Raw genomic sequence first — 14,757 nt, 5'->3', positions numbered from 1 at the left:
TGAGTGGGAGCGAAGCTGGCCGGCTCACCTCAGCATTCCACTCTTCCCAGCCTCCCTGCCTGGGGTTTTATTCCGTGTTTTTGCCTCCTCTGTTGTCTCTAGTCCTCCGGCGCCCCGTCCGACAATGATCCTCTCGGGCCCCTTCCTCCTGGCTGGGGTAAGTACTGCGCTGCCTCACCTGCCTGGCCCCAGTGGGGACACTCCGATGGGGACACTCTGGTCACGCCTGCAGGGAGCACGGTGCTGTCAGCGCTCTTTTGCTCGCATCCCCGGTGTGGTTGGGAAGGGTGGCCATGGAACCAGCACTCCCTGTGCTCGGCTGCACGTGGGGCTGGGTCTGCCTGTGATTAGCACAGTCTCCGATTTGAAATCCAGCTTTTTTTCCCCTTTTTTCCCCTTTTCCTGGAGGAGTTCCCAGCCTCTCTCAGCTGCTGTATGCAGAAGTGCTTTTGATTGTTCTTTGGATGGTGGGAGAGTTTTAGGATCCAGCTCCTTGTCCCCAGACAGGCAGGGATCCATCCTGCTGCTGTGCTGCTTCCCGGGATGCTCTGCTGTGGTCTGTAGCAGGGCTGGGAGCTGGCAGGAAAAGGGCTGGCTGTTCCCCCATGGCCCAAACATCATCTGCCAGGACATTTAGAAATGTCCCTGTGCCACCCCCAGGGTAAAGAGACCCCCTCCATGGCGAGAGCATCCCTGGAGAGGGCAGGCTGGGATGCTCGTGGGTGCCGCTGGGCTGTGCTGTGCCAGGGAGGGCAGCAGAGGGGTTAAAACTGTGGGAGCTTGGAGCAGGACAGAGGGGCCCAGGCTGCTCAGGGGGTCCCCAATGGCAGGATCTCCATGGGGGCAGTGTTGGAGCCCTTGCTGGGTGTCCCACCTCCCATCAGCGAGGAGAAGAGACCCATCCCAGTGTCAGCTGGGCAGGCTGCATGGGGCTGAGCACCCTGGGATGGATGAGGTCCATGGGGTCAGGGGGTTCCCCAGGATAGATGCAGTCCCAGTCATTGTACGTGGGGTCTGCCAGAGCCACAGTCTGGGAGTGAGACAGAGCGAGGGGGCGGTGGTGGCTGGAAGGTGACAGGGAGGTGACAGGAGTGTGCGTGCAGCGTGTCCCTGCCGTCATGGAGCGGGGCCGAGCTGTGGGAGTGACGCAGCACCTGGAGGAGGAGGTGTGGGGAATGCAGTGGTGGGGAGGCTGTGAGTGTGTGTAGGGGCTGGTGTGGGCAGGTGGGATGAGGGACTGCAGGATCACCACCGGGCCAGGGCACGTGGTGCCCAGCCACAGCTAGGAGGCTTTCACCATTCCAAGTGTGCAAATAGTGCTGGATGTGTTGGGAAGGGGTGCTCGGAGAAGTGTGTGAGGCTGCAGGTACAGAGGGGCTGGTGTGTGTGGTGGAGCTGTTTTGTGCCTGTGTGCAGCACAAGGAGAGGGTGTGTGTGTTCACACACATGTGCAGTGCACAACCCAGGCACCAGCGGCAGGGCCATGCAGGGAGTTTGGGAAAGCACCTGTGGATCCACATGGAAGGATGCTGGTGCATGTCTGAGGAGGCTGCATGTGCTACCAAGGTGTGTGGTGAACATACCCTCTGTGCCAGCCTGGCATCCCACTGGTAGATCTGGCCTCTGCCCTGGCACCTCCTGCACACTGGCATTCCTGGAGTGAGGCAGCTTGGGCGTGTGGAAGGAATGTAGGGTTTATCCTGCCTTTTCCAAATGAGCTGGGGAGGTGAGATAAGGGGGCTGACAGACTTCCTGAGAAGGGGAAGGCTGTCCCTCGGACTCCAGCTGATGCTTTCTGTCCCTTTTCTCCTAGAGAAGAGACAGGACAATGGGCGAGTGTATTACGTGAACCACAACACCCGGACCACGCAGTGGGAAGACCCTCGCACGCAGGGGTAGGAGCTGGAGCGGGAGAGGGGGAGGGAGCTCATGGTTTTGGAAGGTGCAGTTCTCCAGGGACCTGGCCCAGGCCTCCACGGAGGCCACATCTCCCACAGATGGAGAGTGAGGCCCTAACAGTGCCCTGGCCATGGCCGGAGTGCTGCCCAGGCAGGGCTCCTCTCTTGGAGTGCAGGCAGGTGCCAATCCTATGCCATGAATCCTTCCTTTTGCCTGGCATGGTGCTGCCGGCTGCAATTGGTCCCCAAGAGCTGCAGTTCAGGGGGGAGATGCTTGAGGGGCCGCCTGCTGACCCCTTGCTTGCCAACAGAATGATCCAGGAGCCGCCGCTGCCGCCCGGGTGGGAGATGAAGTACACGAATGAGAGCGTGCGGTACTTCGTGGACCACAACACCCGCACCACCACCTTCAAGGACCCACGCCCGGGCTTCGAGTCTGGGTAAGCCCCGCTCAGGGAGTCTGGGGAGCACACTGGGCTCTGACATGAGGGTGCTCAGGGCAGGGGGTGCTGACTGAGACCCGTGCTGGTTTTGCAGGAGCAAGCACGGTGGCTCTCCAGGCGCGTATGACCGTAGCTTTCGCTGGAAGTACCACCAGTTCCGCTTCCTCTGCCATGTGAGTGCAGCACCTGGAGGCCCCAGTGACTGCGGGGCTGGGTGGGTGGTGGTGGGTGCCCTGAGCCCGTGGGCAGGTGTGGGCGAGGAGAGCTGCTGTGCCAGCCTCACACGGCCTTGTGCCTCTGCCTTGCCTGCAGTCAAACGCGCTGCCCAGCCACGTGAAGATCAGCGTGTCCCGACAGACACTCTTCGAGGACTCCTTCCAGCAGGTGAGGAGGTGCTGGGGCTGCAGAGCTGGTCAAGTGTGGGGCTGGCCCTGGCCCTGGCCCCAGCCGTGGTGACACTGCCCTGCTCGTCCCCAGATCATGAACATGAAGCCGTATGACCTGCGGCGCCGGCTGTACATCATCATGCGTGGGGAGGAGGGCCTGGACTACGGTGGCATCGCCAGGTGAGCGCCGGGGTGCCAGGCCATGGGGCTGTACCCTGCCTGTGCCATGAGTCCACGAGGGCAGTGCAGGCACAGGGCAGCTGCACTTGGGGTCCCAGCCCATGGGCAGACGAGTTCAGAGGTGTTCAAGTGGGAAACTGAGTTTCAGGAATGGTGGAACACCCTGAAAGCATCGCATCAGCCTGTCCCTGGCACTGAGAGCCCTGGGGGACCTGTCTGAGGTCTCCTGCTTCTCCCAGGTGTGGGGGTGATGGGTTGAGTGGCCTCTTCTCCCCACAGCCAACAGGCCCTGGTGTTCCCAGGACAGTTGGTGTGTGCCATGGAAGATGGGCTGTGACGTGGTTGCTGCAGCCCCACTGCTGTCCCTGGGATGGTGTTAGCACAGGGAATGGGCTGTGCCTCGGCTAGAGGCGGGTCCTGCGTCCCCATGAGCTCCCTCCAGCTCTCTCGGGGCATCTCCTCACTCTGGGCTGGTGCTTCCCCTGCCCCATCCCCAGCTGTCCTTGGTGTGGTGCTGCCCCTGGCTCTGGTGCAGGGGCTCCTGCTCTCCGCTCTCTCTGTGTCCTGCCAGTGGTTTTACCCTATGGTAGGTTACGTCATGCTGTTCTACCACAGGGTAGAACCACGGACGGGATGCCGGGGCTGCCTCCGCATCCGAGGATTCCTGAATCCCTGCACGGCCGGGGGAGCAAAGCCAGGACTGTCGCGCTGCTCTGAGCTTGGCATGGGTTTCCTGAGGCAGCTTGTGTGGGACACTCAGTGCACAGCAGGGGGTGTGCGTGTATGTGTGTAACAGTCTGGGTGGGATGGAGCGTGTGGCACCTCCCTGATGCTCCGAGTGCAGCTTCTGGCAAAGTGGTGTCTCCAGAAACACTTCACAAACCCTGCACAGCACCCAGGGCAGGGGACACCCTCGCCCAGTCACACCAGGGCCCAATGCCTGCCCCAGCACCCTGAGGAGGTGGGCACTGGTTGGTGCAGGTGTGTGCAGGGGCACACGCTGTCCCTCCCTGAGCCGCCCGTCACCGCATTCCCCTCGTCTCATCCCAGGGAATGGTTCTTCCTCCTTTCCCACGAGGTGCTCAACCCCATGTACTGCCTCTTTGAGTACGCGGGCAAGAACAACTACTGCCTGCAGATCAACCCAGCCTCCTCCATCAACCCCGACCACCTCACCTACTTCCGCTTCATCGGCCGCTTCATCGCCATGGTGAGAGCCTGGGGGTGGCACTGGGAGGGGTTCTGTGTCCCACTCACAGAGCAGGGGCTGGGCAGGGGACAAGGGTGGGCAGCGGGGTGGAGGGCATCCCCATGTGCCAGGGCTGTGCTGGGCTCAGCACTGTGTCCCTCCTTGAGCCCTTTCTCACCCAGGTGTGGGTCCAGGGAAAATGGGCCTTTGAGAGGGTGCTGTGGGGTGATGCAATTTAAATCTGGGGAACGACCATGGGGCCAGAGGAGACCTGGTTTCCCAGGGTCTGTGTGGCGGGAATGGATGGCTCCAGGTCTTTGGCTGCCACCCCAGGTGCTGTCGGGTCTGCAGCTCCAGGGACTATTTTTAGCCCCAACAGTGTGAGATTTTCCAGCTGCCCAAGCTCCAGAGCAGCTCCTCCCATTTGTCTCAGATTCCCCAAGGCCAACCAAGTACTGTGGTTTACCCAGCCCTGGGCTGCCAGAGGGGCTCTCAGGACTCCCTGAGCCTGGGGAAGGGTCCCTGGCCCTCAGCCCTGCAGGGTGTGCGTGGAGGCGGCTCCGGCCCTGCTGTCCTGCCCTGCCCTACCCCGCCTCGCAGGACACCAATAAAACCCCAGACTATTACTCACCGCTGGGCCGTTCTAGACAAGCGTCTGCATTATTTTTGGCTGCCTTTACCTCAGGGCTCCTGGAAGCCAGGGATTCAGGGAAGCCGCAGCACAGCTCTGTTTAAACAAGTACTCTTAATAGAGCTGTGAGTGGAGGGGGAGATGGGGTGGAATTCGCAGTGGGGAGGGAGAGGGGCTGTGAGCCCACCTGCCCCAGGCAGCGCTGTTGGGGGTCCCACTCCTCTCCACTGTGTGTGCCAGCTGGAAGCAAGGCCACAGCTCAGGAACCGGGGAATGGATCCCTTTGCCCCTGTGGCTGCCCCATGATGGAGCTTTGTCTCACCCCATGAGTCCTTCCTGGGCTCTCCATGATCCGGTGTCACCCCCTGCCCCAGGCTCTGTATCACGGGAAGTTCATCGACACCGGCTTCACGCTGCCCTTCTACAAGAGGATGCTCAACAAGCGGCCAACGCTGAAGGACCTGGAGTCCATCGACCCTGAATTCTACAACTCCATTGTCTGGACCAAGTGAGTGCCCTGTGCTCCTTCCTGTCCCGCTGTGGGCAGGCAAAGCTCTCCCCTTGGCCCCTCACTGCTGCTGCCAGTGCCTCTGTCAGAAACCACATCCCTATGTCCCTGCACAGGGAGAACAGCCTGGAGGAGTGTGGCCTGGAGCTGTACTTCATCCAGGACATGGAGATCCTGGGCAAGGTGACCACCCACGAGCTGAAGGAGGGTGGCGAGAGCATCCGCGTGACAGAGGAGAACAAGGAGGAGTATATCATGTGAGTGGCCATCCCGAGGGTCCTGCTGGGTGCCCGCCCCCGCCAGCTGCAGGAGTGGGAATGTGGGGCTTGGGACGTGGCCGCTTCCCTGGGCTACGTGGCCTGTGACAAGTCCGGGCTGGCGCTGTTGGCTGGGCTCTGCTGCGGTCTGGATTGCTGTGGGCTGGGTAGCTGCCAGGACTTTCAGGAAAGAGGAGAGGGGAGAGAGGGTGAGGCTGTTCTGCTGTCCCATGGCTGCTCACCCTCCCTGCCTGGGGTCTGCCTGGGACTGCCAGGGCCAGGCGCCAGTCGGGGCACGTGTTTTGCACCCCTGGACCTCCCAGAGGTCCTGGGCTGTGCTCAGGGCTGATGCTGCTCCTGGGCTTGGGGGCAGAGAGAGAAATCCACCAGTGGGAATTGAGGGGAGCCCTGGTGCTTTGAGGGACATCCTCTCCCCCTCTCCATGTTCCTGGGACCCTCTCTGTGGGTGGGAGGGAAGGTGGGGCTTCCCTGTGCCATACCAGCATCACTGGCTCTGTGCCCAACCCCCTGCCTTCCCAGGCTGCTGACGGACTGGAGGTTCACGAGGGGCGTGGAGGAGCAAACCAAGGCATTCTTGGATGGCTTCAATGAGGTGGTGCCGCTGGAGTGGCTGCGGTACTTCGACGAGAAGGAGCTGGAGGTGAGATGGCACCTGGGATGGGGATGTGGACGTGGAATGTGCACACGGTGACTCTGCTCACACCCTGTGCCCGTCGGCTCTGCTGATGGGGGAACAGCCCCAGGTGTTGGGTCTGCGGGTGGTTCCTTGTGTCTGTTAGCAAGAAAAGATCTTGCTGGAGATGTGAAGTTTCTCCCAGACACCTCAGTACTGGTGCCTGTGCTGGGTGAAGCCCAGCACTGGAGGAGTCAGTGCTCAAAGTGTGGGTGCAGGGCCCCATGTGTGTCCACTGCTGACTGTCCCCTCTCTACAGCTGATGCTGTGCGGGATGCAGGAGATCGACATGAACGACTGGCAGAAAAATACCATCTACAGGCACTACACCAAGAACAGCAAACAGATCCAGTGGTTCTGGCAGGTCAGTTCCACCACTGGCACGGCCTGAGCCCGGCCGAGGGCACAGGGCGTCTGTGGCAGGAGCTGTGCTGGGAGCCCTGGAGCCCTGGCTGGGCTGTGGGCTCGGGGGTCACACCCTCACCTGCCATGTGCTGTCACAGGTGGTTAAAGAGATGGACAATGAGAAGAGGATCCGGCTGCTGCAGTTCGTGACAGGGACCTGCCGCCTGCCCGTCGGGGGCTTCGCGGAGCTCATCGGTGTGTGTGGGGTCCCAGCCTGGGAGGGGGGTCCTGGGGAGGGACTGGGCTGTCCCTGTCCCCAGCACAGAGCACATGGCAGCATGTGGGCAGTGAAGCAGCTGCAAGGCCTGAGTGATCCAACCCAGTGTTGTGCCATTCCCAGATAACATTCCTTGGCTGTGACTGGTGCTGCCATGGTTAACTTTGTCAGGCTGGTTTGTAATCTCGTTCTGAATGAGATTGGATTTCTGATTTAATTTTGATTCTCGTGTGACAAAACCTCTTTCCCAGAAAACCACAGTATGGCATTATTCCACTCTCATCCTCTAATTTGCTGCTTTTTGGGGCCTGTACCAGCCTTTCCCTGACTTTCCTGGCATGTGTGTTCAGCTCACCAGCTTACTTAACCCACTCGCTTTTTCTTGCTGGAATATTAGCTTTTTCCACCCCCCGGCACCTCTCCAGGATTCCCAATCTGTTAAAAAGCCACCTCGGTGACTCAGATTTCCTGAGCCAGGTCCTTTAAAAGTCTTAGGTGGACTGACACAATACTGAGAGCCTACAGATAAATAGGTCTGAGCACTTACTATGAAACCAGAGCACTCAGAGATGGTGCTGCTGCCCATCTGTGCTGTGAATCTGCATTTTGCTTTCTCCTTTGTTTTTTTATGTCCTCTCTGCAAACAGCCAGTGGTTGCTGCCATGGATTTATGCCCAGTGTGTCTCTGGGATCTCAGGGATGTGATGGTGGATCTGCTGGCTGGTAGTGCGTGGGAGGGATTTCTTTTTCATCTCCTGGTCATTTAATGAGCTTTGCTGTGCTTGCCATTGACAGGCAGCAACGGGCCCCAGAAATTCTGCATCGATAAAGTTGGCAAAGAGACGTGGCTGCCGCGGAGCCACACGTGGTAAGTCACTGCCCCTTGGCCTGGCAGAAGCATGCAGGGACACAGCTCTGCGGGGCTGCACGGGGTCCTGGGTGCTCCCCATCCCCTGGGATGTAGCTCCCGTTTCTGGCCGTGCCTTTCAGTGCACTGGAAGGACCCTGCCATGGGGAGGGGGCTCGGGATCATTACCCCTCACAGCCCCTGCTCTGTCCCCAGCTTCAACCGCCTGGATCTCCCTCCCTACAAGAGCTACGAACAGCTGAAGGAGAAGCTGCTTTACGCCATCGAGGAGACGGAAGGGTTTGGACAGGAGTGATGGAGCTTTGGTGCTTTCCCGGGGTGGGAGGGCCCTGGAGCGCTGCCGGCTGGCGCTGCGGAGCCCAGGCCGAGACCTCTCCCGCAGACACTGTTGCTCTTGTTCCCGGGAGAGATCTGCACTGACACAGCCCTGGGGAAAGGGGGGCTGCGTTTCCCTCCCTTAGGAAATCCGAGGTGTGATGGAGAGGTGGACGCAAGCGCTTGGCTCGTGAAGGGCACGGGCTGGTGCAGAGGGGACGGGGCAAAGGCTGGGCCCTGGGGGGCAGCACAGGGGGCACAGAGGCTCCCCAGGCCCCCCTCACAGACACCGTTACATGAGATCTGCTTTTGGCACAGGCTCTTGTTTCCCCCTCATGTTTTCTGCCTTTTCATGGCATTTCAATAGCTGCAGGTGAGGCAGTTAATGGCTCTTGGACTGACTTTTGGGCCCTATCCTGCACCCAGCAAAAGTAATAGAGACCCCCAAGGTGATGCTTCCGGGGGTCTTTGTACCACCTGAGCACCAGAAGGGCCCCTTCCTGTGCCAGGGCGTGGCTGTCCATATCTGTGACGTGTCCCATTTGCAGCCCACGGCCCCTGTGCAGTTGTATTTAACAGTGATGTGGTTTCTGCTCGGAGCTGGCGCTCCACAGCAGCCTCGAGGGCTCCACTGGCCTTTGCTCTGATCGTGGGTTCTGCCCAAACTCCTGTTCCCTCTGTCGCTGGCTGGGCTGGTGGCAGGAGCTCGTGAAGCTGCAGCAAGGGCAGGACCACCAGGATGTCACCTCTGCCACCACCCCTTCCCTGAGTGCACAGGGAGGGGACAGACCCAGCATGCTGGTGTCCGTGGCATCTGGGAGCCCGTGGAGATGGGACACGGCACTGGCTCTAGGCTGGAAACCAGCCGGTTCTGCACGGCACCGCCTGCTCTGCTGCGGCTTCGTGTGCAATAAACCATCAGCAGCTGCCGAGGTGTGCGAGTCCCGCGTCACGGGGTGGCCTGTATCTGTGTGTGTGTGTGTCCCAGGTCTGGGAGTGTCCTGTGTCTGTGTGTGTGCATGTGTCCTGGGTTTGTGCATGTCCTGGATCTGTGTGTGTGTCCCAGGTCTGTCTGCGTGTCCCAGGTCCCTGTGAGTGCGCGTGCATATCCTGGGTTTGTGTCCCAGATCTATGTGTGTGTCCCAGGGCTGTGTGTCACACAGGGGGGTCGGGGCAGGATGGGTGCCTGGAGTGCAGCACCAGGGTCAGAAATCCTGTGGATTCTGTGTTGCTGTGTCAGCACTGACAGCCCAGGTACCTCCCACGCTCACAGCACCTGCACCCGTGGGAGCTGCTCAGCCCTGGCTAAGGGGGGACAGGACCACCGGTGGTATCCCCAGCGAGCTCCAGAGCAGCTGGGGCAGCGCTGAGAGGGCAGGGCCACCCGGGCAGGGAGCACAGCCAGGGCCACGCTGGCACAGAGCTGTCACATAGGATGTGCCCCCTGTGCCACACCCACAGGGGCCTTGGGCACAGAGGAGCCAGTTAAACACGGATGTCTGTGGTGCGTGAACTTGGCTAATGGCGATGGATTGGGCCTGGAACATGGGGATGTGTAAACTGAGAGCCAACCGTGGGTGTGAGGTGAGACCAAAAAGCTGTGCTAAGAGTATAATCCAATCACATAAAACCCCTCCCCCTGGCATCCCCCTACCCCTGCCCTGTGCCAAGCCCTGCCCAGGTGGGACCTGCCCTGCCAGGTGCAGAGGGACAGAGCCAGTACCAGCAGCGCTGAGCAGGCACAAAACACCCCAGCACTGAGGGACTTAGTTTACAAGTTTTTTAATTTACAAATAAAAAAACCTACACCTTTTACTTCTTCTCCTTTTTCTCCTCTTTCTTGCCATCGCTCTTCTCCTTGTCCTTCTCCTTCTCATCTTTCCTCTCCTTTTTACTTTCTTCCTTTTCCTGTCCTTCCTTCTTCTCCGCATCCCTGTTGGCAATCTTGTTGTTGATGAGGTTGTGCAGGGCCACGACGGAGCGGATGAGCGAGGCCAGGTACACCACCACCATCTGGTCATTGGTCTTCAGGTAGAAGGCCTTGACAAACTCCTGCAGGTTCACGTCCGGGAGCAGGTTGAACACGTCCTGGAGGTGGTAGATGATCTGGTGGTTGATGGGCAGTTTGCCCATGGCTACTTTCTCTAGGTAGCTCCTGATGTCCAGAAGCTTGGAGTTCAGTCCCTTCAAGCCATGGACCTGGTTTGTGATCCGCTGGGACAGTGTTCCCACCGTGGTGTCCTTGATGTCCCTGGAACCCAGAGAGAATCAGGATTAGAACCTCCCCTTGATCTTTCCAGCTCAGAGCAGTGAGAGCACAGCAGATGGAGGACAGGAATGAACCTCCCAGAACTGTGTTTAACAATCTCCATGTTTCTCCAGCCCCAGGAAGCTGGATGGAGCAGGGCACTGCAGTGCAAGACTCCCCCACACCTCCACACTCACCGTAGCAGGTGTTCCACCCCAACTTCCTCGGCCTCCTCTGCTCCAATCTCACTGGTCACATGCTCAAAGGTCTTGGATGTCGGGGTGCCGTCCTGCCAAGAGACACACCATCGAACATGGAATTTTAGCCAGAGCATGAGGGACTGTACTAATGAAACCAGAAAAGCAATTCCAGACAGACCACAAAGAATCTGAGGAATGGCTCTAGTTGGGAGTTTCCTTGATTTCATTGGTGTCACCCACTGTCCCAGCAATTTCTCGTGCTTTGGATAGTTTCCAATTACTGCATTTTGCTGGTCTGTGCCTGGGTGGGAGCAATGGAAATTCTCACTAAATATTGCAATTACTTCCCTGATCCTACCTTGTTGTGTTTTGGGGGAGCAGCTTCTGCTCCATAGCAAAGGCCTCAGAAAGGCAAAATGACCCTATTTTTTTACATACATCCAGAATGAATTCATATTAAACAATTAGCGCTGACTCACTGCGCGGTGGTTTGTCTGCACAGGGCTGCAAGTGATGAGTTGGTGTTGCTCAAGCCTGACCCACCTCCTCAGCACTGGCAGGTGCAGAATGGGCACACCTGAGCACACGTGCAGGCAAACAACACCTACAAGTGACATCCTAAAAGCGCTCCCATCTGTGACTCTTATTTTACATGGTAAATACTCACATCATGAACTTCTTCCACAGAGATATAGGCTTCTGTGGGCAGCCCCAGGTCCTTTGGCTTCACATCAATGATCACCAGCACCTGAGAGAGAGAAAAAATGCTTTAGAAAACCAGATTTCAGTCAAAGAGTAGAGAAAAAATACCCAAGTCAGTGCTTCCCTCCTCAACACTGTCACAGGGCTGCTCACTTTTCGGGCACTGAGACAAGACTTTGAGTCCAAAGACTCTTGATCCCAGTTCCACAATAACTTCACAGCCACCATGTTGTGTTCACCACAAAGGTGGAGGCCTAGGCTTCCCAGATGCCCCTTTTAGGGAAAAAGAGAGAGAAGAACAACCCCAAAGCAGGTCCCACTTACAGAGTTGGGGCAGTATCTCTTCATCAGTTCATTGATGGCAATGTCATTCTTGTGCAGTTTCGGGCCTGTGTGGTACCATCCCACGATTCTTTCTCTAGCTGAGCAAAACCAAAAAAGGATTTGAAATCAGAACTGTGGGGAGACCCCAGCAGAGAGATTTGGATCAGCAAACTGAGGGTGAAAATCTGGTCTGTGTAAAGACAGGGAAATTAATTACAAGGCACTGGGGAGACCAAGAGCTCCCCAATCGCACTCACTGTCCACACCTACAACTTCACTCCTGGCTCTGAACTCAGCAGGACATTTAATTTTATTAATTAATTAATTTTATAGCTATTAGGATCTGACAGCTTGGACCTCTGAGATGCAAGTCTCCATCCCTGGAAATGTTCAAAAACGTGGATGTGGCACTTGGGGACATAGTTTAGTGATGAACATGGTGCTGGTGCTGGGCTGGCGGTTGGACTGTGTAATCTTAAAGGTCTTTTCCAACCTTAATGATTCTGTGATTTTATGATTAATATGAATTCACCATTCCATACTCCCCAAAGTTTTTTGAAGCATATCCCTGATTGACAGAAGAGCTCAACTCACCGTTGACCTTCTTAAACATTCCATACATGTTCTCCAGATAGTCGTGGTCTAGGAACCACACAGTATCATCTTTGTCATCCTCATCAAAAGGTACTGGGAATAAAACAAAACATCAAGATTTAAGAATTGGACTGCCAGAATGAATATGTTTGTTAAAATGTCGTATTTTGATTACTTTTGGTTGCCAGAGGAGAGTGGGATTTAATTAGGAGTGTTTTTGAAAGCCGATTGTATTTGTTATTGGCTATGGGCTGATTTGCAGAGGGAGGAAAAAAATCTGTGCTCTGCCAGGATGGCTCCAAAACTCCAGCACAATCCACCTGCCAAAGAATTCAGTGGGTTTGGGAGGGGCAGGATGCTCAAACTCACCTGCAAAACTGTTGGACACATCCAGGATCTTCTTCTGCCACGATCCCAGCAGCACTCCGACCACTCGCTTCTGATTTCCCACTTTTCCTATTCTAAATGGACAAAAGACTGTCAGTCCCTACCTCAAAAGAGGAAGTAGGGAGTGGGGTCTCGTGTGCACAGGATAAACAGAGAGTGCTGGGAGACAAGGTGTTATGGTTGTTTTGTCACTGATAGTGTATGCAGACAGAGAAAGGCATTTTGGTGCTCTCGGAACCGAACCCGGTCCCCCCGGGAGGGCTAAAGGGTCCGATGTCACCAACGGGGGCCGTGACCCCACACAGGGCTGTGAACAGCGGCCGATCATCCCGTGTCATCTTCCCACCGCGGCTCGGCCACCTCCGCAGATTTGGGGGTTTATTTCTGACCTTAAAACCGCTCGGCACCGGCGCGAGGGAGCGGAATTAGGCCCGAATTACCTGGGGAGTCGGAGGCACCCGGTCCCCTCACGGCCCTGGGTCCCTCCCGCTCGCCCCGGCTCCCCTCACGGCCCGGGATCGCCTTGATCCGCCTGGCCCGGGGCCCTCGACACCCCCGCGTCCCCACACGCTCCCCCGGGGCCCCTCACGGTCCCGGGGCCCCTCACGGTCCCGCTCTCCCCGCTCCCCTCCCGGCCCGGCCGTGACTCAGCGCCGCGGCACCGCTCCCTCCCGGCAGCACCTGTTGAAGTGATCGACGACGCTGAGCAGCACCAGCGGGTGCACGACCACCCTGTCCACGGCCAGCTCCGGCATGGCTCCCGCTCCGCCGGCCCCGCTCGGCCCGACCCCGCACCAGGCCCGACCGCTGACCCGCGCCTTCAGCCCGCCCCGCGCGCCCAGCCTGCCCCGCGCGGGGCGGGGCCGCCATCTTGGGGAGGGAGCTGGGCTCGCCGCCATCTTGGGAGGGTAACGGCGCCATCTTGAGAGGGTACCGTTGCCATATTGAGAGGGTACAGTCGCCATCTTGAGAAGGCCTTGACGCCATCTTGGGGCAGCGCCGTGGCCCCGCCCCGAGGTGAGGGAAAGGGCGGGAAGGGGGCGGCGCTGGGCTGAGGGCTCTGGTCGCGCGCGCGGATTCCTTCCCCTCCATTTCCCTTCCCCTTTTTCCTTTTCTCCCCCGTTTATCCCCCCTTTTTTCTCGCCTTCTCCTCCCCCTTCCCTCCCCCGTCCGCCCTTCTTTCCTCCCCTTTCGCCTCCGTTTCCTTTCCCTCCCTCCACTTTTCCCCTCCTTTTTTCCCCATTCCTCCCCCTTCCACCCCTTCTCTCCCTCTTCCTTTTTCCCCCTCTACTTCTCCCCATTTTCCACTTTTACTCTCCCTCCCCCTCCCCTCCACTGAGTGGCCCCAGAATCCTCCCAGGACGATGTTTTTGGGGCTCTCAGCCTTCCCCGGCCCCCTCGGCTCCTCCCGTGGAACATGAGGGTGTGTTTGCCTCTCCCAGGTGTAGGAGTCTCCATGATCTCTCAGAAAGTGAGGAATCCCTCAGGATGATGCTGTGGCAATTCCAGCCCTGCCACCAAATGGCGGGGCCCAAATGCCATTTGCTCCCCTGATAGAGAGAAAGTGACAATTCCAGGTTTAATCCTCCCCTTCCAGGTGTGCTCCGGTCCCTGCCCCTGCGACCCGGCCTGGAAAAGCTCCGCCACCTCCTGCCCCTCGTCCCAGAGCCTCAGAGACGTCTGGGACCCCGGTGCCTCAGCGATAAAGGGCCACGCAAATAGGTAGAAATCTTTATCAGTGTTTGGTTTCTTCCAAGGGGACAGTGTCAGGCAAAGCCAACATCCCTCAGCCTCTCATCTTTTGTAAGGGTTTTTCCCCACAAGTACATGTTTCCTCCCTGTAAAGGAGAAAAAGGCTCAAGTGAGACTTTGGAGAAGGGTTTTTGCACCTCAAGAGCAGGGGCTGACACGGAACTTGTTTTTTGTTTGTTGGAAGAAAACACTACCGGGGGCTGTTACTCTTGAGTCTACATGGAGGAATTACTAATACGAAAAATATTATCAGAGTTGTTGAGGATAATTCACAGTTTTAAAAGCATTAATACCCCTTGTTTTCTACACTTTCCCTGCATTTTTTGTGTATTTCTATATATAGGTAGTATTTTGAAATTGAAAGTGTTGTGGTTTTGTTCAACATCTTAAAACTTCTCAGATTTCGGCAAAAGCAGCATTAATTTACAAGCCCTGCAGCATCTGAGACCTCTTGTGGAGTTTTCAGTCGTTGCATCCTTTTACCTTGCTGCTTTAAAAAGAATCTCTGGTGGAGTTTCCAGAGTTTTTTTTTTTCCCAGCAGAGGGGGATATCTGACCG

At 57.5% G+C, this 14,757-nt stretch overlaps 2 protein-coding genes across 2 annotated transcripts in view; one reads left to right on the top strand and one right to left on the bottom strand.

Annotated features, from left to right (window-relative positions):
• The window catches only part of WWP2 (WW domain containing E3 ubiquitin protein ligase 2), a 34,693-nt gene extending 25,775 nt beyond the window's left edge, over positions 1–8,918 (top strand). Inside the window, exons 11-24 of the mRNA XM_027903512.1 lie at positions 103–157; positions 1,814–1,895; positions 2,210–2,338; positions 2,436–2,514; positions 2,654–2,725; positions 2,819–2,907; positions 3,958–4,117; positions 5,102–5,235; positions 5,352–5,492; positions 6,033–6,153; positions 6,446–6,550; positions 6,690–6,786; positions 7,604–7,676; positions 7,872–8,918. Coding sequence (XP_027759313.1) covers positions 103–157; positions 1,814–1,895; positions 2,210–2,338; positions 2,436–2,514; positions 2,654–2,725; positions 2,819–2,907; positions 3,958–4,117; positions 5,102–5,235; positions 5,352–5,492; positions 6,033–6,153; positions 6,446–6,550; positions 6,690–6,786; positions 7,604–7,676; positions 7,872–7,971 — 1,437 coding nt within the window. The 3' untranslated portion in view covers positions 7,972–8,918. The remainder of the gene's footprint in view (positions 1–102; positions 158–1,813; positions 1,896–2,209; positions 2,339–2,435; positions 2,515–2,653; positions 2,726–2,818; positions 2,908–3,957; positions 4,118–5,101; positions 5,236–5,351; positions 5,493–6,032; positions 6,154–6,445; positions 6,551–6,689; positions 6,787–7,603; positions 7,677–7,871) is intronic.
• An 839-nt stretch (positions 8,919–9,757) lies between these two features.
• On the bottom strand, positions 9,758–13,308 carry PSMD7 (proteasome 26S subunit, non-ATPase 7). Its single transcript, XM_027903478.1, has 7 exons — positions 13,128–13,308; positions 12,429–12,520; positions 12,060–12,152; positions 11,466–11,563; positions 11,107–11,187; positions 10,437–10,528; positions 9,758–10,242 (listed from the first exon to the last, which is right to left on the bottom strand). Exons 1-7 carry the CDS (start codon positions 13,199–13,201, stop codon positions 9,804–9,806), a joined length of 969 nt encoding a protein of 322 aa, XP_027759279.1. The 5' UTR covers positions 13,202–13,308; the 3' UTR covers positions 9,758–9,803.
• Positions 13,309–14,757: the final 1,449 nt, after the last annotated feature.

This window comes from Empidonax traillii, unplaced genomic scaffold (genome assembly GCF_003031625.1).
Source record: "Empidonax traillii isolate 1590-97213 ecotype Southwest subspecies unplaced genomic scaffold, ASM303162v1 scaffold23:size2178997, whole genome shotgun sequence".
Taxonomy (NCBI): Eukaryota; Metazoa; Chordata; class Aves; order Passeriformes; family Tyrannidae; genus Empidonax; species Empidonax traillii.
The sequence above is the reverse complement of the archived record's forward strand: the minus strand, read 5'-3'. Positions and strand labels throughout refer to the sequence as shown.

Coding starts and splice junctions, on each gene's coding strand:
- PSMD7 (XM_027903478.1), bottom strand. CDS start 13,201: ATGCCGGAGCTGGCCGTGGACAGGGTGGTCGTGCACCCGCTGGTGCTG. Junction 12,521..13,127: donor GTCGTCGATCACTTCAACAG/GTGCTGCCGGGA, acceptor TTGTCCATTTAG/AATAGGAAAAGTGGGAAATC. Junction 10,243..10,436: donor GGGGTGGAACACCTGCTACG/GTGAGTGTGGAG, acceptor TCTGGGTTCCAG/GGACATCAAGGACACCACGG.